General features: G+C 30.0%; 4 protein-coding genes across 4 annotated transcripts; 2 read left to right on the forward strand and 2 right to left on the reverse strand.

The window, feature by feature from the left end:
• Positions 1-2,257: 2,257 nt before the first annotated feature.
• On the forward strand, positions 2,258-5,420 carry HELRODRAFT_156363 (hypothetical protein; the record flags this gene model as incomplete). Its single annotated transcript, XM_009013457.1, has 9 exons — positions 2,258-2,307; positions 2,557-2,733; positions 2,877-2,987; positions 3,881-3,983; positions 4,093-4,176; positions 4,421-4,597; positions 4,663-4,786; positions 4,900-4,904; positions 5,178-5,420. 9 exons carry the CDS (start codon positions 2,258-2,260, stop codon positions 5,418-5,420), a joined length of 1,074 nt encoding a protein of 357 aa, XP_009011705.1.
• Positions 5,421-6,662: 1,242 nt separating this feature from the next.
• On the reverse strand, positions 6,663-15,395 carry HELRODRAFT_190319 (hypothetical protein; the record flags this gene model as incomplete). The annotated part of the gene is made up of 15 exons (XM_009013458.1): positions 6,663-7,339; positions 8,825-8,852; positions 9,519-9,600; positions 10,032-10,192; positions 10,298-10,360; positions 10,632-10,776; positions 11,898-12,101; positions 12,261-12,398; positions 12,484-12,621; positions 13,052-13,207; positions 13,336-13,479; positions 13,585-13,680; positions 14,021-14,134; positions 14,440-14,666; positions 15,119-15,395. The coding sequence occupies 15 exons, from the start codon at positions 15,393-15,395 to the stop codon at positions 7,048-7,050; spliced, it is 2,265 nt and encodes a 754-aa protein (XP_009011706.1). The 3' UTR covers positions 6,663-7,047.
• A 2,622-nt stretch (positions 15,396-18,017) lies between these two features.
• HELRODRAFT_167712 (hypothetical protein) lies at positions 18,018-20,309 on the reverse strand (the record flags this gene model as incomplete). The annotated part of the gene is made up of 5 exons (XM_009013459.1): positions 18,018-18,101; positions 18,505-18,714; positions 18,789-18,860; positions 19,010-19,243; positions 19,605-20,309. The coding sequence occupies 5 exons, from the start codon at positions 20,307-20,309 to the stop codon at positions 18,018-18,020; spliced, it is 1,305 nt and encodes a 434-aa protein (XP_009011707.1).
• Positions 20,310-21,125: 816 nt separating this feature from the next.
• Positions 21,126-22,917, forward strand: HELRODRAFT_167713 (hypothetical protein; the record flags this gene model as incomplete). The annotated part of the gene is made up of 5 exons (XM_009013460.1): positions 21,126-21,174; positions 21,334-21,500; positions 21,592-21,788; positions 21,905-21,992; positions 22,819-22,917. 5 exons carry the CDS (start codon positions 21,126-21,128, stop codon positions 22,915-22,917), a joined length of 600 nt encoding a protein of 199 aa, XP_009011708.1.
• Between the last annotated feature and the right edge of the window lie 36 nt (positions 22,918-22,953).

Here is a 22,953-nt window from a genome sequence, read left to right on the forward strand (position 1 = left end):
GATATTTGGTTAATTTATTTGATAGGAATTGAATAAAACCTTTATACAGGCTGATCAACTACCATCTAGTGAAATAACTACTGTTAACATGACGTCATTTCCCCCAACGATTTCTCAACGATATACCCATCCTTTTTTATAAATTTTATTTGATGTTTTTTAATTAGTCAGGTCACAATCATCATCAATATCGCAATGAAATCAAATTGAGAATTTTTTAAATTAAAAAAAAGTATCTTTATTCATTTTATGATACTATTTTGTTCAATAAAATCTGTTTGATACATATAACTAGAATAAATATAACGGCCATCGCTCACTTTCAATGGTCGAACAAGGAGCTTACTTCTGGAGGGGAGATGGAGAGTGATTTTTTTTCGTTCGAGTCAATAGTTACGATAGTATATTTACTAATTACGGAATATTGCTTTTATTTAAAATGTTAAAATTTTATTTTTTTAAATTGTTATTCAATATGGTAATTAATTACTTTTATTTGGTATAAATTTAAACAAAATCGACATTACCGAAAATAATTAAAAGTTGCAAAAATTGAGATTCTTTGCATATCCCTTCTTCAACCCATAAGAAAGTGTTGTATAATGGTAAATAGGCCTCCCCTTGGTTGAAACCCATGCTATCTCGTAAGTAAGCCAATAAGCCAATGAAGTCAAATAGGCCGTTCCTAACATATTTTTGTTATGAATTTGTGAAATTTTGGTAGTTGCAGTTTGTTTAGGCCACTGGTGGTTTAGTGTAGTGTTTTGTTTGAATTGAATTGAAATAATTAATGAAAATCTTGAAATAATTAATAAAAATCTGATTTAATCGTTTTAATGTACAAATTAAATTGCCATAATTTTAATTTACAAATTAAAATCTAATTAAATTAATTGATTTTTGATTTTTTGACATTTTGAATTTGGTTTTCTGTTTAGTTCTTGGTTGATAGATTGACACTTTAATTTAATAACTGAACACTCATAGTTTAGTTGACATTTGTTTACTGTTCAATTATTGGTTTTCACCTTTAATAACCATATTATACTATTGATTGGCTGTTGCATTCACCACCACTGTTTCTGTTCAGTGTTCACTCTGACCTCAGCTTTCAGCAACAATAAGATATGATGAATTTGATGAGCTTTGGGAGTATAGCTGCATTGCGGTCTCTTAATTCTTATAAATAACTCTCTAAAAAATTCTAATCTAATCTATTAGGATCTAATAATTAGGTGAGAAATGTTTGATTTGTTATTTTTTTCTATATTTAAAAATTTTTTTTATTCAATATTCAATTCATTTCTTTTTATGAAGCTCAGTTATTCTCTCTTAGTTTTATATTTCTGCTGTATTACTGTATTAATGACATGATGAGTGTGTGCAAGTATTCAATGCATCACATCAGATCTCATCAGACTCATTGTGTATTATGAGTGATCTACTTGATTCTCTAATTCAATTCTAATTCAATTTAAACCTAGTCACTGCAATGCATTAATAATTTTTAAGAGAAATTACACTACCACATTTTTTAAGAAGTATTGCTGCCAAGTTACAGCAAGGTAGGCAAATGCTAAGTGATGACCTAAAAGTTTGGTATGCTAAAAAATAACTGATGATTGATGAAAGGTCATACAAATCACTAAAAAGAAAATAGAAAAATCTGCATTACTTCTGAAGGTATTGTTGCATGTTTTGTGTAATTATCATCAGATTATTACTTAAGTTACAGAACAATTGATGAAATAAATAGAAAGCTCATGTGACCATAAATGAAAATATCTGATTTATAAAATAACATTCCAAAATGCTATTATTATCTCAGGCATTTTAGAAACATTTTTGCTAAGTTTTTAAAAATCAATTACAAATTTTTACTTGATAATTTTTTTAAGAGATATAAGAACTATTTATAAAACTTTCTAAGTAATTGTTTAAAAGTCAAAAATAATTTCTGTGAAATCTAAGCTTGGATTAGGTTAATTCAAAGATATCAGCTTATATTTGTGGAAGTCAGACAGTCGTGAGTTTATTTCTTTAGAATGTTAACTTTGAATTGGCAGTTGTAAGGACTTAATTTTTTACATATATGCTTTTAAATTTTTTGAATGTCTTATAATACTTACTAAATCAGTAATATATGTTTGAATAGTTAAAACCACTTTAAATTTTAAAATGTAACTTTATTGATTGCATTATTTCAGAAAATTTCTTTGAGTTTTAAAAAGTTTAATTTCATTGTTTTAAATTATAAATGGCATATGAATTCAACCTGAAGAATTCTTTTCAAGATTTCAATCCAAGGTTTGATTTGTTGTGGTTTTTTCATTTTTTAATTTTCCTGTAAAATTTTTTAGCCATTTTGTTGAATGATTTATTAATAAAAAGTTTGCTGTATTTTTTAGAGCAATAATTCATAGTTTCTGTTTTGTATTGGTTTGGTTATATTTTTAACAATGTTGTAAGGAATTTTTGCATCCATAATTAGTCATTAAAATATTTATGAAAAAAATTTTTTAAACTAATTTGAATAATTTTTAAATTAATTGACAGCAAATTTTTTGTACACTGCTGCTTGCTTGTCTTTTGTTTGCTGTTGGCTTTGAAACTTGATGATGAAATAAGATGCAGCTACTGGGTCATCTTCATTCCTTTATGGATTTGGAAAGGAGCAGCTTTGGTTGGATGCATTGTGGGATGTTTCATCTGGATTCGAAATCCTCATTATAGGTTTATATACAAATTTTTTTCAATGATTTCTCTCTTTAAAATATTTATTTAACAATCATTGAACTGACTTAATTGGATTAATAGTTTTTAAAGTTTTTTGTTGTCAGATTCTGTTTTTCAAATTAAAAATTTGTTTAATGCAGAATTGAAAGAGATTCTTCTAATCACTTCCGAGCGATGATCATTGCAACTAGTCTGCAAATGCTTTTGTTGATGTTTGAGCTGATGTCCTGTGACAAGTTAGAGAATGACAGGTGTTTAAACTTATATTTTGATTTTTTTATTTCGTAATTTTGATCTACTGTTTGTTATTAATTACATCATCAAATCATTTTCTGGTTTAAAATTTTTCTAAGGTAACAAGTTGCAATCTCAGTTCAACTAATGTGCACTATGCCAAAAAATTGTATATAATTATTTAATCATTCATTCTATCTGTGATTTTTTTAAATTTCATAAAAGTAGTTGAGGTTGATGAAATCCACTCTTATGGTTGTTTTCCAAAATCTATTTCTATCGTTGACCATGGAAATCATCACTTTAGGTTTTATCAATGTCCATATGAAATCCATAATCTTCATCATCATTGTCGTTATTTAAATCAGTCTCTGCCTGTCATTTGCACCAGAGACTAGCAGATCCCATCATCAGTGAACTTAAGGTAATTTATGGTACTATCTCCGAAAAATAGTTTACCACATCACTGGTTTTTTAATACTTCTATCTGTTTTCCAACCCATATCTTGCATAGTCGCCCACAAACTTTCTAGTTGCTTATTTTACTAACGTATTCAGAACCAAGTTGCACTATTTGTGATTTCTCAAATTTTTTGAGTACAGACAAATGTTTGTGGGTCAGCCTGGATCTACAATGCGCTTCAATTTAGCTTCACGTATGAAAATAATTGGTTATATAAATATGTACTTCCAAAATTTAATGCATCGATTTTTTTTTCTTTTAGAATATTTATCATGTAGACAAATTTTTTAAATGTTGCTGAGGGCTTAGAAAAATCAAGTCACAGGCAGTTAATTTGGTACTCCTGGTTTATATTAAAAATAAAAACTCATATATTCTTCAAGTAATTCTTGTTACTTTTTTAAACATTTACAAAATTAAGATTGATGTGTTTATATAAATATGCAGGACCCAAGTTTTATGGTTGTTTGTATTCATTCCTTTGTTTAGCATTAGTGTTATTTCAATTGGATTGTGTGTTTGGGCTCTCAAGCATGGCAGATCGTGTGAAGTTTGTTGTTTAATACTTTTTCCTATTACAAATTATTTTATTTGATGAAAAGGTTTAAATAACGACCAACAACATCTTAATTTTTATTAAATTTTTACTTGTCATCCAGTTTGAAATATTTTGTTCCACTAACATACTCCAATTTATTTTTTTCGCCCTGAGATTGGACAACTTCGTTCAGTGGAGATGGGTGGTTTGTAAACTTTTTCTTGACTTTTTAACGTTGTTACATTGATTGTTAACAAGCGTTGTTTTATTTGTTTTCTGTGCAATTTTAATTTTTGCCATGCTTTAAAATACTGCTTATATAGAATATCGAATGAATGAATGAATGAATGAATGAATGAATGAATGAATGAATGAATGAATGATTATTATTGAATATTACAATGCATCCTAACCAATGTTGCTTGATATATTGCTTGATAACCTTTTAGATAATTTTCATCCCAATTTGGATTCTGCTCTGCATAGCTCTCATTTGCGTATTCTATGTCATCATCCTGACGTTGATATTGTTGAGATCTTCAGATGTTATGGCCGAGCAAAAGAGAAATAACACCATTTCAGCAGTTGGTTACACTTTTATTGTGACACCCCTCCTTGTATTCAATGTAGGTTGCACCCAGATGTTTATTGGTACACTTATGTAATTTCGTTTATTAACTAACCTTTAAAGGTCTTGCTAACGAATAAATTGGACAAAATAGACAACATGCCTTACGTTTTGGTTGTCATACCATTGTTGGCTTCACTGGTGGCGTTGATTGTCACGTCATTCAACAGCAGAGGAGCGAATTATTGTAATTATTCTTTTTATTTATTTTTCTTCGTAGAAAGTTTTAAAATAACTTTGCAGCGAAAAGAATTCGTTTCAGTATTAGTTCATATTTATTTCGAGATCACATGACTTCAGCTCTAGTCATTTTAAAAAAAGTTTTCAGAATAAAAAGAGTATATACTTCGTTACAATATTTTTATACACACTTGTTGTTGTAAATCAGGATTTTTCAATTAATTTACTAACTATACAATTTGCTTTTTACTTATTTTGCTTTATTTTACGTTTTTTATAATCGCTGCTGGATTTATATTGATATATATATATATATTATATTTTCCCGCATTCAGGGTGGTTTGGCATCAGGAAAGATTTTTGCACGTGTTTAATTGACGTCTGTCCAATAATTCAAGAATATGGTGAGCATTCATTGTTGGTTTCGTCGTGTTTTTTTCATGACTTACACACCTTTTATCAATTTTTTAGGGAATATTTCTTACACTCGCAGTCGGGATAGACCTGCTGCTGATGTTCATACAACTTCATCCACACTAAATAAAAAGTCAATACCATGTTCCACAAAAAATCCAATAATGCTTTCTGACGATTTTAATAGAGGTTCGGTTAAAACCGTTTCTCTAGACTTACCTGATTAAATTGCGTGATCTGATTTTATTCCAACCTGTCAGACCCTGCAACACAAATTTATCTATGTAGTGTTATTGTCTTGTTTTTACTGTACAAATGGTCTTTTTTTTTAGAAATAGTCTATATAATAAATGCGTACTGTTTTACACGAAAGACACAGTAGTTTAAACTTCTTATATAGGAGGTTGTTTTATTTATTTTCATGTACAGGGTGAACATACCTGATGTTGTTATTATTCGTTTACTGTTTATATTAATGTTATGACCCTTTCAACAACCAAATGATAGTTCCCTGCTGAAACGTTGTATGAATGAGCACTCTTGCAATTTTGCGTAAAAATTCATTTTAATTGTAAACTAATGCATCTTTCATCTATGTATCTTAATCGCTATTACAAAGCCTAAAAACAAACCTAGCAAGCATAGACATAATTTAATCAAGTGGCGATGCTTTATTACTCTTATAGAAATAAGTCATCAACATGAGGATTGGAATGAAAATCAAACGATTGATATATGTAATGCCAGAAAGTTTAAAATTTTATATAAACGTACGATATATGAACTTGACTCAAAATGGTTAACAGACACATGAAATGATCTATCAGATAAATAAGATTTAAACCGCGACAAGCGAAAAGTTATGTTAAATTTAGTATCAAAAACTGGTAAAAGGGCTGATGAAAAATATTAAAAGCCTAAGATAATGAATTTGATGATGAGCCACTGCTGCATTTCAGTCTCTTCTAAGTCATAAAACTCCCCAATAAAATTTAAATGTCTGGCTTCGGGTTTTTGTGCGTTAGGTTGGATGCGGGACATTGATATCGGGGTGTCAAATGATGGGGTGTTTAAAATTCATTTAGCAGCCCGTGCCCATCTATTGTGGTGTGTTGGTGGGTAATCATCTACGAGTCATCGAGATTTTCGTTCATAGTTTTTTAATAGAACAATGACTCAGATGACTGGCATCACTTAAGAATTTTCACAGAGTGATGACATTGAAAAAAAACCTAAAAATAAAACACACTGGTCAAGAAAAAATTGTTTTTCGCAAAATTTTTTGCATTCGTGACTTATTAATTTTAAGGGATCCTCGTGCCGTTTACACGGCTCCTTTTGCTCCAATTCTTAACCAAGCTGCCAGCACCTATCACCCAAAAAATAGAAACCAACTCTATCAAGCTCATTCGAAACAAGTGAAACACAAAAATATCTTTTTTCACATTTCTACCGTAAAATTTCGTTGTTAAAAAGTTTTGTTTTACATCAAATCAACTACAGTTAAGAATGCATGTGTGAATCAGTTAAGCGTTGTACATTATCGCCGATAAAATTAGCCAAAACACAAGTCAGTTTAAACGTCTGTAAGAATAAAGTAACATTTCTAAACTGAAACCAAAATAGGACATAAGTTAACCATACCTAACTGTAAAGTTATCAATGGAAAAATAAATAAAGACATTGTTAAAACTTTCGTAACGAGTTTGATTTGAAATTTAACAAGTAAAACCTATTTTATTTCAAGTTGATCCGATGGGTCATAAAATGCATTAATTAAACATTGAAATATAGCATAAATTAGAAGAGATATTAAAACAGTACGAACGAAGGTAATCAACATGTAAACAAAATTCATTCAAAGTGCGCTTTCACGTGTTCCATGTAACGATCCCTGCCAATGTGCTCATCAAAATGCTCCTGACAAAGGGGACAGTCGTAGCCACCGGACAGATGAGTATCCACGTGATCAACCAAATAATCCTTGTTGGAACTGTCGAACAACTTATCGCAGATTGGACAGCGCAGTGTAACGACTTCATCCTCTACACTACCTACGCTAGTAGCTTCCTCATCCACTACACTAGCTGCGTCGGTAGCTACCTTATCCATTACACAACCTGCACTGTTTGGAATGACGTCCATACTGAAAAAAACATTTTATAACACACGTTAAAAATTTACAAATACTAATATATTTAGCAATCAAAATCACCATTATTATATTTATTTATTTATTCATCCATTCAAACTGAAGTACAGATTTTGTACATTCAGATGTCGTCGCAGATACAAGTAAATGCAGTGGACCACTGGATGGCAAAAACAAACTAAAATTAAACATATTAAAACAACACACGTGGGTGACTCCTTATAAATTCTGTCTGGTAGTCGGGTAGATAACATAAAAAGCCAAGTTACCAATCTTGGTGCTGTGTTGGATCCAAATGGAATCCCAGGTCGGTCAACTTTGTAGACGATGCTTTTAACAACTAAACACACTAAGAGCAATAAAACGATATCTGACAGTTGAGTCAGCAAAAGCTCTTTTCCAAAGCATCGGTTGCAATAAGACTAATTTCTGCAACGTGACACGAGATCGACTTTCCGCAAAATGGTGTTCAATCTAATATAATACAAAACACACTCCAGAAAACTTATGCTGCTTTCAGACCGGTTGTTTGCGCCTCGAAGTTTGATCTATTAAATTAATACATCAAGAATGAGCTACAATAGCTCTGTGTGCCACAAAGAGTAACACAAAAACTAGCTCTTCTCGCAAGAGATTGTTTAGCTGGAGATGCACGAATCTACATAGAAAAACAGGTATAACCAGCTCCTGCAACTGAATAGAGCGGTCAACTGCCATCAACAACGCGGTGACCAGATAATTTCAAAATTCAAATCATATTTTGAGAAGAGATTTTCAGCTCCCTTCTATCTAAAAAATTTAACAAGAAAAATCTGAAAATCATCTAACCCCGACCCAGGCCTCTAACATCGAAGAAAATGAAGGATGCATTTCTGAATTCAACTTACAAGCGCTATACAAATTCGGCATATAATACAATACAAAACATACACACCATATTACTTAGTTAAGCACAATAGTTTATGTGCTATAGAGACTGTACATATATATACCCCATAAAACGTAGTACATGCAAATATTCTGTTAGCCTGTAAACTTCATAACATCACACAAACCATTTAAAGCATTTTATGGCTTTTGCACAACCCACACGCACCATGTCGCCAACGCCAACCATTTTTGCTCGATTATTTGTTTTAATCTTTTTTTGCTTTCTACACTTCACAAGTTAATGATTTGACCAAATTTGCAAAAAATAGAAAACTGTGGAAAAGAATGGTTGTACTTAAAATACCTGCCCAATGATGATGATTGATGTGAATGTAATATAACAAGATTTTATACTGGGTTTAAGACTAGTGTAGGCAAGCTAATAACGCCATAATCACAAGTCATAAAATGCACTAGTGAATGCCGAATTTGTGTTTAGGAATCCAATCGAATCAGACTCATGGCCGAATTTGAAAGTAAAAACCGGCACAGCCCTAATACATATTATTTTACTAATCATTTATTCATGAAAAAATTAAATAATCTTACTCGATTATTGTCATGTCACAGTTGTTTGCTGGAAAACGAAAAAACATCTAGTTAATAATTATTTGGACAATTAAGTCATTATATAATAAAATAATTGAGAAAATGCCAGTGAAGAAAGATCAGTTTGAACCCAATGTGAGTTAATATGAAAATGAAAAAAATTCATTTTTTCTTGAAATGCTGAATTTCTTAAATTGATAAAAAAAAACAAACAAATATTTAAATTTTTTTTGAAGTCATCCATTTTCAGTTCCCGATAGCAAATTATCCCCAGATGCCATTTGCAAATTCTCAATTATCTCAATAGAAACGAACTTCGCATGATTAAAAAGAGAATGAAACTTATTGTTATTTTTAGCTTGATCTTTAGTGGAATACTTTGATTTTTCTCTACGATGTGCCGTCGTTTATTTAACTTTGTTTTTTTGCACATAAATAGTCCTTAATTGTGATAAAAATATAAAAAAAGAACAAATATTTGTCGAGCAAATTAATAATTTCACCAAAAGGTATCGCCGGTTAACTAATAAACTTTCAAAGACGAGAAAATTGGATATACTTCAAACTATTCAAACAAATTTAATTAGTAATAGTTAAGATGAGAAATTAATAAATCTAACATTAAATTAAGATCAATTGATTTTGATCTGTACGATTCAATTTACACTAAAAAAACGAAAATTGTTAAACGTACCTTTGAAGGAATATGATTGGTTGCTATTGTGTTGAGATTTTTCAACCAGCTGCATATCCCCTTGAACTTTAACTGCAACCTGCTACAAATATACACACTTGTACAAATACACGCAAACTAACATATACATATACACAAAAATACATTTAGGCACTGCACACACATAAATGCGTATATACATGCATAAGAACTCGTGTATGCACTGACACTGTGCACAAATATCTACGCACATGTGCAATACATTACCGTAATTCAAAATACAATATATATCTTGGCTTTCATATTTCATTGTCTAAAATATTTTTAAATGGTGACTTAACAAACTTTATTATGAATAGTCAAAAAATATAACTCAAACATTTAAGATGATGAAATTTTTATCCGAAGTTATTTGTTAAATGGATCAAAACAGAAATGTTGCAGTAAAAAAAATAGCGAAGTTTGTAATGCAAAACTCAAGAAAAACACAGATATTTAAAACCTTTTGAACAAAAAATTGAAATAAAAAATAACCTCAGCATTATCTTTCAGTTTAGCGCATTCTTCTTCCTTTTCTTTCAAAAGAACTTGTAACATTTTGAATTTCTTGTGCTCATTCCAGAATAGTCCCTTGTACTTTTTCAGTTTGCTTGCTAGCAATTCACATTTCATGTCATTCACGGACTCGTCCAAGTCTGTCAAAATTAAAATTAGGCTTCCACAATGCATTCACGTGACATAACATTTAAACTTTACCTTGACAAAATCATCCACGTAAATAAAATTCAAACAAAACTAACTTTCAAATTCTTCAAAATATGGTTTGTTCACAAGCTCTTCCGATAAATATCTATGTTGTTTCACTGCAGGAAACAAAGCAGTTTAATAAATTGTAAAATGTTCATGGCAGCTTTAATTTATTGTTAACAATTCAGTTTCTTAATGATTTAATATATATAGTAAAGATAACTATGAAGTTAAGACAATGACAGAAAATGTATCATTTAAATATTGTATTGACATGACATAAGCATGAAATAAACAAACAGTTGAATAAACGCAAATTCTGCCGAAAAAATGTGGATTGTTGAATGACTGACAAATAAACAAAAAAAAGCAGCAACATAAACGTACATGGTCCATTTAAGGATGAGAGTTTCTTTTCCAGCAGTTCACACTCGACGTACTTCTCTTTGTACGTATCTCGACACAGCATCAGCCTCTCCCTCAAACTTGATATTTCTTTATCGTTGAAGGATTGTGAGGTTTTGAGGGCCTCCTGTCAAACAAACATCTTATAGGTAATTGCAATAACTATAATAATAATAATCCATGAAATAAAAATCAAGGATTGGCAAAAAATCACAAGAGTGATTTCAACAGAGTTTATCATCTTAAAATCTGACACCTGACATGACACCACCTGTCAGATTTTTTTCTATATGTTTATAAGCCATGCTTGAACTAATTATAAGTCAGATTTCATTGCTTTTATAGTAGAAAAAATGACATTGCTGTGCTTACCTATTAAAAAACAAACACTGAATTTATGCCTTAACAAAAAAGTATATAATAAAACCGATATTTCTAAAAATACTGTAGGGGCATTTGTTAAGTGCTAACTCCAAAGTTGAATAGGAGATGTAGAAATCTCGTACAGTGAAGAAAGAAAAAAATAAAGCCAATGCAGTGCTGCTCTGAATAGCGTTAAGGGGCCAAGATGTAAAGGGGTGGATTTGTTCTGCACAGATTGCTGTTTTATGTGAAAGAATTGAAAAATGTTGCAGGCAAGCCAACTGAAAAATCTAGTTAAGTCGAGAACATAAAGTTTTTAAACAATGGTTGACGCTTGGATGACGTAAGTATTCTGATTGGTACAAATGGCAAGCATGTTTGAAAGTTTAAAATTGTGTTTAATCATCACAGCTTTAAAATTTAAATTGTTTCTTTTTTTAGATAAGTCAAATGAATTGTTTAAAAAAATTTATAACGCAATGATCAGTTCAAAAAAACTTTCTACAAAAAAACAAATCACGCCATACTCAAAAATAAATGATCCCAACTCAGACAATGAATGACGCACAAGACTAATTATGCATTCTCCAACAAGGATGAGGAGAGCCAGCTATGAGATGTCTAATCCTTAGAAGCAATTAATCTATACCGCTGTTACACACTCTTGCATAGAATAGTTATTTTCAATTATGTTATCTCTTAGGCTATAACAGATGTTTCGTTTTTGTTAAAGAAACACACAACAGCTCAGCTCAGTGTTCACCAGAATAATTGCAAGCACTGGAACACACAATGAAACAAGCCGATGCACTGAAAACTGCAATGAAATTTATACCCATTATTATGCAACTCATTATTAACAACTAAAATAAAATCAACACCAACATTTTCAATCTTCAGCACATTCATCGTTTGTTTGCATTCTTCAAACTTCTTTGATAACTCAGAGTAACGTTCTTTAAGGGATTTGTGTGCCAAATTCAGTGCAAACAATGCAATATCGTCATTTGCACCACAATTCTCTGCTTTTGCTTGTTGGTCAATTCCATCTTTCATGGAACTAACTTGTTGGGTCAGCCTGTCTATTTCCTAGGTTGGAAAATCACGATACTAGATATAGGTTAAACACATTAAAAACCACAGGTTCATAAAAAATTTTATACCCAACAAATAATCATCACCCCTGGAACAAATAAACAGGTATTCCAGAAAACAAAACAGAATATTTAATCAGAAATTGGCCACTACTTCATTTTGGTCGGCAACGTGTTTCTTTAGACTTTCTTTCTCTTTCATTACAATCTCCAAATCTTCAGACCATTTCTCTTTATCTTTCCCTAATTCATTCAATTTGATTTTTATTCCTTCATTCTCTGCCTTCACTACCTACAAAAGATGTGATTGGTTTTCAGTGAAAAACTTATTTCAAAATAGCGATGTTCACAACATAGAAATAAAGAAAGAGACGAACGTCATAAGCCTCAACAGCTTTTTCTTGCATCTGCCTTAGAAGAAGTACTTCCTCATTCAACATTTTTTTGCAGTTGTCTGCTGCATCCAGCTTATTCTCCATGTTCTGCAGACGATCAGCTAACAAGGCCTGTGTTAGCTGCACATGAAGATGTGTTGATGAGCATGTATGTGCATGTGCACGTCAAGATGTTGGTTGGAATGTGCATGTGATGTGAGTGCGTATGTGCCATGGGATGTGGTGAGCTGGAGTGTGTATGCAATGTTGCATGTCGTGTTGGGTGGTGTGTGTATGTAGTGTGGTGTATGTTGTAGCGTGTATAAGATGTTATGCACTGGTGTTGTGGAAATGCAATATTGTGCTGGAATGCGTATGTGCTGCTGTGTTTGTGAAATTGCTCAATTGATCATTTCAATGAAAATTTGTTGAATTCAATGAAACATCTTTGTAGCAAGGCACTCTTATATAATTTAAACAACCTTAATTGATTGCATAAAAAACAGCAAAACCAGAAAATTAAAACCTTATGTATTGCAATTATCAAATTAAATGTAAACAAAGTTTCTACCTTTTCCTCTTTATTGACAATTGCCTGCTGCTCCAAAAGTTGTTTCAATTTTAAAATCTCAGTTCCCGCCACCTCAAGGTCACCTTTCAATTTCAAATTGTTTGTTTCTTCTTCAACCAGGGTACTTCTCACATGGTCGAAATCCTTCAGAAATTCCTGTAGGTCCATGTCATCATCATAACAACACTATCATCAAATCATCATTATTACGAATGATCACAATAACCACAACAAATGAATAACATCGATACAAGGTGTATATTAGATAGAAGAATCGTCTTCACTTTCAGAACTGCATTGTCCTCCTCCAAATTCTTGATCTTGCCATTCAGACAATCTTTCTCAATCACCAAATTTTTTATTTTGTCCTGTAAACTCGCAATATAGGTGTCACTCTCATCCAGTCTTTTCTCAATTGAAAGTTTCTCCTTAAATAGATATTTTAACATTACAATGATACTGATGATGATATGGTGATTACAATTATACTGATGTCGTCATTAATAAAAAAATAAGAATGATAAATGAGTGACCTGTTTGAGTACTTCCAATTTCTCTTTGAGAGCCCCGATGCAGTCAGTAAGATGGGCATTTTGTTGTTTTTGTTCTGCCAAGCCCTCATTCCTTTCCTAGGTTTTTAAATATCTTTTGTTAAATTATTACAAACTTTATATCATTTAATTTGTAGAGAATTTATAAATAAGTTAAAATTGTATCAAGCTGATGAAGAGGTCAGGCAAACAATGATTGAGGAAATAATCACAAACCAAATCATTTAAAACAAAAGAAGTAAATGGATAAAATAAAAGTTCAAATTAAACAATCACCAGTGTGTGATTAAACAGTAAACAACAACCTTCATGATTATGTCATGGCTAACCAGTCAAAATCACCAATCATACAATCATTTAAACATCAGTCAGCAGAAATTACCATATTTTAATTAAATGATAATCATAGCCATCAAACCTCAAGAGCAGAAGTCAACTCCTTCTCAGCTTTTTCAAATTCTTGCAATTTCTTCTGTGCATCACGATCGAGCAAGTACATGTGATCAAGCTCCTTCTCAAGCAAGTGCAACTTCTGTTTGCATTTTTCATCGAACCATATCACATTTTACAATTTCAAATTTGAAACTAATGACTGCTGCTTTCAAAGTGACAATAAAAATTCAACAAATCACTTTTTGCTTGATCAGAAGTTTGCTATATTACTTGAATACAAAGCAAATGGACAAGAAGAATAAAAAAAGCTTATTTTAAAAAACTAAGAGAGAAGTGCTTGTGTCATCCAGTTACAGCAGTACTGTTTTAAAAAGAACATTGATGGACAACTTGCTAGTTTTGTACAACTATAAATATTATAAAAACTTTTAAAATGAATTGGACCTGTTTTGTAAGGAGTTGATCATTGTTGGCCTTCTCTAAACGTTCCTCCAAAACTGACGTCCTCGTCTTGACAATCATCACATCATCATTTTCATCTTCCACCTCAATCAAATCATCAGTGAAAGCAGATTTAAACTGAAAAGGTGTACTGGCACCTTTCACTTGCCCACTTGACGTCACATAACAGAACTGGTAGAACTCTTCATCCTCACCTGGCATCTTGTTTCCTGAATTTATTTGACCAAGTTGCTTAGAACAGAATCATGGAAAATATAGCAGTAAATCACTATTGCAGTAAATTTATATTTACATTATATTAATATTAATATATATGTAAATATAAATATTAATTATATATTTATAATTTTAAGTTCATGTATAAACATGTTCCACTTCCACTTTGAAACCAAACACAGCTTTATGTATTATATCCAGAATAAAACCAGGTGACAACATTTTTGACCCTTTACAATCACAACTTAAGGATATCACTCCAGGCTTCATACCTCACACTCACTCCACTGTCAGGTCATCAGGTTATAAACTCTCATCCCCTCCTTAACATTTCAGTCATTATAGTCTACTTTTCTTTCCAGAATATTCAGTTTGAGTCTCGTTTGAACATAAATCATAAAATAACAAGGAATGAAATTTAACATAACAAGTATAATCTACTAACCAGGGAAAATAACTGAATTTTCTACGCTCATATCTTTAACGTAGTTGGATGGGTATGGAGACCAGTCATAGTATATATATTCCTTATGGGATCTCCATCCTACTCTGTAGAGACCAATCCAATCATTCTTAGTAATTTCGTGTGCACCCGAGATGCTGTAATTAATAAATATATCAGAATGCACAGGGTAGCATTCTTCAATTTTTCTAAATATGACGTGAACGGAAGGGTTGGTTTTGCTGGTCTTCATTGAATTAGAAGTAGACACTGGATCCATCATTCATTTAAGATTGGCACTGATGAAAAAATTATTACCACATCATTACAAACTTATTGAACATACAAACTAAATGTACAGTCAAAAAAAAAAATCGTTATCAGTAAGATAGAGAAATTAAAATTAATAAATAATACTATAGCAATGAAATTTAATATTTAATACAAATTGTATATATTTAAGAATAAATAGTATATTATTTATTTATAATAAATAATATATAGTAGTTTAGTTTTTTTTCAATTAAAATGATCAATAAAAAAGTGTGGTAGAAGAGTTGGTACTAATTTATTAATGAACCATTGGTTTGACCAATGCTAATCTAATGTCCAATCTAATACTCTAATTGATGATTAACTTAAGTCTTAACTTAACAATATAACAGTTATATCAATTAGTTATTCTTGTTATATTACAATAAGAATAATAGTTGTTAATTGGTTAATTTAAAAATTTAAATCTTAATTGTTAATCAGTTAATGTTAATGATTAACATTAACTGATTAACAACAATTAAGATTTAATTAACAGTTAATGGGCTTAATCTAATGTTATAAATAATAATTAAACAATTTTAATGAAAAAATTAATAAATAAACAAATCAAATTATTATTTTAATTTTTAATAATTTATAATTATGTTATTATTTATTTATTTATTTATTATAGATTATTTTATAAAATCTAAAAAAAAAACTAAAGTCTAAAACTAAACTCTTTTTTAGTTTTTAGAAGTCTAAAATAAGGTAAAGAATTAAAAACAAAATTACAAAAAGAAAATGATCATGAATATGATTACTAAAAATACAAATGAAATTAAAAATTGGTGAAAGTTAAATTATATATTATAATATAAACTAAACTTACTAAAGAAACCAAAAGGATAGAATATATAGAGGACAACAATAGAATAAAATAAATGATTAGATTATTAGACTTAGATTAGACTAAGTAGAGGGTAACAGTAAGTAAAGAGTAGAGATAGGCAATATTACCAAATTATATACAATAGAATTAGTTTAAAAATCATCTTTCCGATCATGACAGAGAAAATAACCTGCTACACCTGACTCCACTCCAGACGACAAAAAAAAATTAATAACACAATAAGGGAAAAACGTAAAGAACAAATATAATCTACATATCCATTCATCGGAATATATACATGTAAACAGTTATATGCGCAGTAGTGATGTTCAAGTCTGATAAAAAAATTTAGTTTTCGGTCTGTTAGATACCGATTTAATTTATTTGAGGTAAAGAGTTAAGAATTCAAACTTTACCTTATAAGGTAAAAGCCAGTTAATCAAGTCAACTGCTTATTAGGACTAAATATTCACTAACGGGTACAAAATCCTGTTAAGCAAATCTAATCTAATTCGATTAATCGGACTAATAAAACCACTTAATTGGACCAAAAACTTGGTTGCTACAAAACAAGAACATTTGGAGATTCACGGTTTTTCCTAATTTGGACTTCTATTTATCGTACGCGTTACAGACTACAGTTTATTTTAACCTTATATCTAGAATAAAATAGAGTTACGAATGTCATGTTAAGAGTAATTCATTTTTTACATCGTATTTATGGCGCTGCTTAAGTGTGTAACGATCGTAGGAATATATAATAGTATTTTCATAAAGCTGATAGAATAAAAAAGGTAAAGAAATTGAGATTCAATATAAAAATTGTCATCATTAGCAAGCCATTGAGGATATTTGATTAAGATGGATGCAAACATTAAAAATAATATTGTATGTAGCTGAGGGTTCATTTCATTTGTTTGAAGGGGTAGCTATAGGTACAGGTGTTTATTGTTAACCTACAAATAACAATAGGAAACAGGAATAACTTTATAGGACTTACCACATTTGAAAAATATAAAGCTTTAAAAACCAAAAATCGAGAAATATTGCAGTTTAATATTAATGACGCTGATCTCGAACCGACGCAAAGAATTTAAGCTTCTTCAGAAAGGTGAGTGAAATAAATTCAACGCAGAATCTTAGATAATTAAAATCAACTTAACAAGTTTTTATAGCCAAGGTATCAAGTTAAAAGATAATGCATTTATATAATTGATTGCATCAAAGGTTTTTAAAGGTGTCGGAAATAATCTCTAAAAATACTCTGATAAATCTAACTAATTTTTAAAAAAGTTTGAATATCTCTAGCAAAAAGCCGTACAATTATTTTAGAAATAAATGTCTTTAATGTTTAACGGCAACTAGCTCTAGCTTTATTAAGGTCCGTCGTCATTGAAACAAATACTGTTTTTGAGATCTATAAATTAATTGCCTTGTAATTTGGAAAATGATAACAAAGTTTCTGGTTTATTTTAAATTTAGAACAGTAGGTAAGCTAACGGAGACGCAGGCGAAGAGCCGTGTTGCAAAAATCTTAAGTCAGCCACACAGCTCTCCGTATAAAATATATATTAAAACCTCATGAATCACTCGTGTTATTTAAAGTAAACAGTCGAATCGCACATAAAGAATTTGTTTTGCAAAATTATCAATAAATACATTTGCTTCGACTAAGTTTTTGTATGAATTTGTTCCGACGCCCAATATACAAACTAGAAACTAATTTATTTTATTTGTTAAAAAAGAATCAGAGAGTTATTTGTTTTTTGTAACTTTTCTTGAATTCGGATAGCCGCCTCTTACTCCTTTCTTCTTCTTGGACTTTACATTCTTTCTCACCTTTGGTTAATAAATAAAATAGTTTTATTAACCTCTTAAAACAAACCTATAAAATGCATAAGCAGGAGCAAATGTGCTTGAATAAAACACGTGTACAGTCAACGTTCTCAATTAACTGTCAATCATTCTATTGTAATATGTTAAACTGGTAATCAAATGTATCAAAAAATGCTCCGACTTGTGCAATTTTTGGGAAAGGGAGACAAATTTAATTTATTTGAGCTTGCCTGTATTAAGCTGAGTAATTAAAAAAGCAGCTGATTTTCTGCACATATAGATAATTTTTTCCGCATTTTTCTTAACGTGCATATTTTGAAAAAATATTTTGTTTGATTTGTTACTGTAACACAGTGGTGATAATGACAATAGAGATACTTATGTACTGTAAAAATACATTCATTACTTTGTAAGCTCTCCATAGAGACTGAATTATGTAGGCTGCTCTTATAGTTTTCAGCAGCTCTTTTTCGCTTGCATCCCTCAACTCTTGAGCTATCCTTCTTTCTTCCATGATCGCGTCATATTCTATTTTCAACGTGGAAAATTTTTGTTCTAATACGGCCAGCAATTTTTTTTCATCATGGTATTTAGAATGAATTTCATTCGTTTCTATCTGTAAATATAAAATAAAATAATCAATTAATTTATTTTGAACTTGAATAAAATAAATTATATGAAATATTTAACCTCAAGACGCCGCATTTCCAGGTCATAAGTTTTTATACAGTTCTCAATTTCCGATTCTATTTGAAATTTTTTCTAGTAAAAAAGGTAAAATTTTAAAAATTTATATAGCAATTCAATGAATATGTATGAATTGCTTATGGGTTTTTGTATTAATAAATAACAAAATAAATGAAATACTTCATTAAAACAAAAGTTTGGAAAGAATAAAACTTAAGTAAAACTTTTCGTAAAACGGATTCTTTCTCCCAGTTTGTTTTCAATAAAGAATCGTGCTGAAGTTTGGTTTTGTCAATTAATTCCACTAACACGTTCGTTTCTAAACTACTGTTTTTCTCTGAAAGCTTCTCTTGAATTTTGCCGTCATTCTGCATTTTTAGTTTTTTTTCTTGCACCTGGTTTTTGCTCCGATCCAATTTTTCTTTCAGAATGATCAATTTTCCATCGTCACAATTTAACTGCAATAAACGATAATACATGATCATCACAATTTATCTGCAATATCATAGTATTGCCAATTTGTGATAAAGAAATACTGTTGTTAAATATGTATAGATAAAAATATTCTTTTTTTAAACTTCACTTTTGCAAAAAATTGAAATGATCTATTTTGAGTAGTAACATGCCTAAGCACGTTTCACTTCTCATTATAATAAACAAATCAATTTGTGGGTCTGCTTAAAGATTAAAATTGATCAAGTATATTTTAAAATTTATTAAGTATATTTTTATTCATGTTGATGTGAAAAACACAAATGTAGTTTTATTTGCAACATAAATAATATGCTGTTTTTTTTGTTGAATAAAAAAAATCATTACCAACTGCTCATATTCCTTCTCTTCTTTCATTAGATGATAATTCAAATTTTGTATCATTTCATTATTATAAACATTCTTAGCGTTTGACAAACTTTCAACATTCAAATTATCTTCACTTATCTGATTTAATCGTTTCATTTCTAAATGTTTTATTTTTTCAAGAATTGTGATCAATTGAATTGCTTCTTTGGATTTTTTGAACGATCTGTTGTTTGACAAAAAGTAAGCTGTTTGAAGATTTGTCATCAAAGTTTTCGTTATGCTTCTGACTGATTCGTTGATGCTCTTTACAATGGGACCTCTCTCATTTTCGTGAGCTTCCGTTATGTTTCCTCTTGATATTTTTGTCAAATTTTCATCATCTTGACAGGTTCTTTGTTTTTTACAATGAACTGATATCTTCTCCTTTTCGTTCACAATTTCGCCCGAACAAATTTTTTGCAAACTTTTCGCGCTTTCCAAATACATCGTCTTGACTAATTCATTAGGTTCAAGGTAACTTATTAAAACTTTATGTTTTTTTAACAAATGGTAAAGGTTTTCATCTAAAGAATCTTTAAATTCTTCAATATGAGCAATCAAGTCAGGAAAACTTGTTATAACTTCGATTTTAAAAATTAATCCATTTAAAACGTTAATAATTCTTTGAGCGTCACCATTTGGTAAAACAGGGTATATAAACTTTTTGTCGACTGCTTCCAACATTTTTTAAATTGCAATATTTAGTGTTTTAAAATAAATATATAAATAACCAATCATTTAGAATACATAATGTAATGTTGACAACCATCTCGTAATTACATCAATTTACAATTGTTAAATAATGTTTCTTAAAACACCTGTGTTGTTGCTATGGGCGCGAAAGTATTAATAATATTGGCTGGTGGTGATCTCTCAAACAATACGATGGGCAAATTTTATCAGTCTCGATTTGAGTTATTTCAGGACTGTTCTTTTGAAATCATGATCTCACAATATTTGTAAATAAACAAAAAACATGAACATGACATGAGAAACAATAATCTTTTAAGCTATGTTTTAGAAAACGTAGGCTGCAATATTCGGATACAACTACAACCGTAATACACGATAAATACAAACAAATAAGCAACCATGCACATGCACTGACTAATCTTGATTGCAAATTTAAATTTTAAATAACTGTATCATGTGATTCAAAATTCAAAAAGAATATGAATAAAATTTCATTTAAATATTTTCAACTAAAGATATAAATTTTAACTGTGTCATATTTATTTATAAATTTAAACTATTCTCAACTATTTTGATAATTTTAGTTGTTAAAAGTCGCTTACTCCTGTTTTTAATCATCATTTCTTTGCCAAATTATATTCTACGCATTGATTTTTTCACAAAAAAATTTAGTTGAGATGTTGGAGTAAGGCATGCATTGCTGTATGAGATGCACGTAAACACAAACAACCCGATGTAAAGAAGGGCAAAGTTCATCTGCAGTTTCATTCTTTTGTTTGCTAGTTTAAATTTATTTTTGGCGTTAAAATGACGTTATTTCTGGGCTTAGTTATTATTTTCACGTTTGGAAAAACAGGTTAATACATTTGCATCAATTTTTGAATAAATTTAAGTTTTAATATTTTTTGTCGTTAAAGCTGAACGAAGATAATTTATTCATAAATTTTTGTTATATCATGATCATCATAAGGTTCCATTTTTCCCTTAACATTAAATAAAATTTACTAATTTGAAGTCCTGTCGAGCAGATTTTTAGAGTCTGAATGCCAGTATTTAATGAAGTCAGGCTCCTGCAACTACTACAAATGCCTGAATGAAGCAGCACCTTGTGGTCACGATCATGATTTTGGCTATGAATACTGCGAAAGATTTGACCATCATGGAGATTCACTTACTGCCGATGTAAACATTCATTATTCTTGATTTATTTTTTTATTTTTGACAGACAAAAAAAATTAAATAAATTATAACAATGATTTTTTTACAAATTTAGGCCACCAGATGGGTGAACAGCAGTCGTGTATGTGTGATGGAGTTGATGTCTAAAATTGATTTTCTGGATACACCGTGCTCTGAAATAAAATCACTGATGAAAAACTATCATAAAACCTGCGATATCAAAGCTGGACTGTGCTCCTTTAAATTGATTTACCAAAATTTTAACACATTTAAGGACGTTGCTAAAACCAAGTTAGTCAAACGTCGATAGTGAAATTATAAATCGGTGTGAAACAAATATAAATTTAGAAATCTTGTGAAACAAATTAAAAAAAATCAATTAGCTTACAATAAATTATTTTACGCAGAGCTGGACCTGTTTACTTTCTGAACTCGATGAAAGGATGTCCCGCACATCTCTTCAAAACAGGTAGTCGATGGGTCAAAGAAAACGTGGTTGATAAAATAAACGACTTTTCAAAAAAAATGTGGCTGTTAATAAGAAGAAAAAATTGAACGTTTGAGAAAAATCTGATTAATAAGCATTACTTTTCTGACCTTTTATTTATTTGACAATTTTGATATGTTTATACATTTTATGCAAACCTTTTGTTATGTTCAGTGATAACTGTTAAGAATATTCATATCATTTTAGACGATTTAGACTTTTAGAGTGTTTTAAAACGATTTAATATTCTTATATTTTCTTTATTACTTTTTCGTTCCCTATCGAAAAACATTTGTAAACATATATTCACACAAGGTAGCCTTATTCTACAATACAAATATACAATTTAATAAAATTTTCATACACAAAATATCATCGAGGTCGATAGAAAAACTTATGTTCTTCAGTTTTTCAATAACTAATTTCAATTTTTAACTGTTCACATTTCAAATTGCCTGAGATTTAAACATTCGTTATAAATTAAAATACACCAATATTCACCGAACGTTTCCTAATGAACATCCCATCGAAAATGGATAGTAACTTTGATATATACTGGAGTTCCAACGGATATTTAAACTTTATAATATTCATATTTATTGATCTACATGAGCCCAGTTTAAACTAGCAAACTAATTTTAAGTTCATTTGATTTACTATTTTGCAAATTGAAATTAATTTTTTAGTTAAATAATTTTATTGATTATACGTGTAATTCAGTACATTACCTAATTAATCGTACCTACAATATAAACTTTCATTTTAATCTTGTAAACTCTATTAGGTCTATTAATTTATTTTTATCAATTTATATTTATAATTCTTAATATGCAGAAATTTAATTCAGAATTTGGAGTCCATCGTTATAAATATATATGTCCAAGCGTGCCACAGACGAAAGTGGTTTGCAATGTTACATCGGTGATCCTTTGACAAGCACTCAAAAAAGTGAAGATCATCCAATGATCA

The sequence above is a fragment of the Helobdella robusta genome (genome assembly GCF_000326865.2).
Source record: "Helobdella robusta unplaced genomic scaffold HELROscaffold_12, whole genome shotgun sequence".
NCBI classification, from domain to species: Eukaryota; Metazoa; Annelida; class Clitellata; order Rhynchobdellida; family Glossiphoniidae; genus Helobdella; species Helobdella robusta.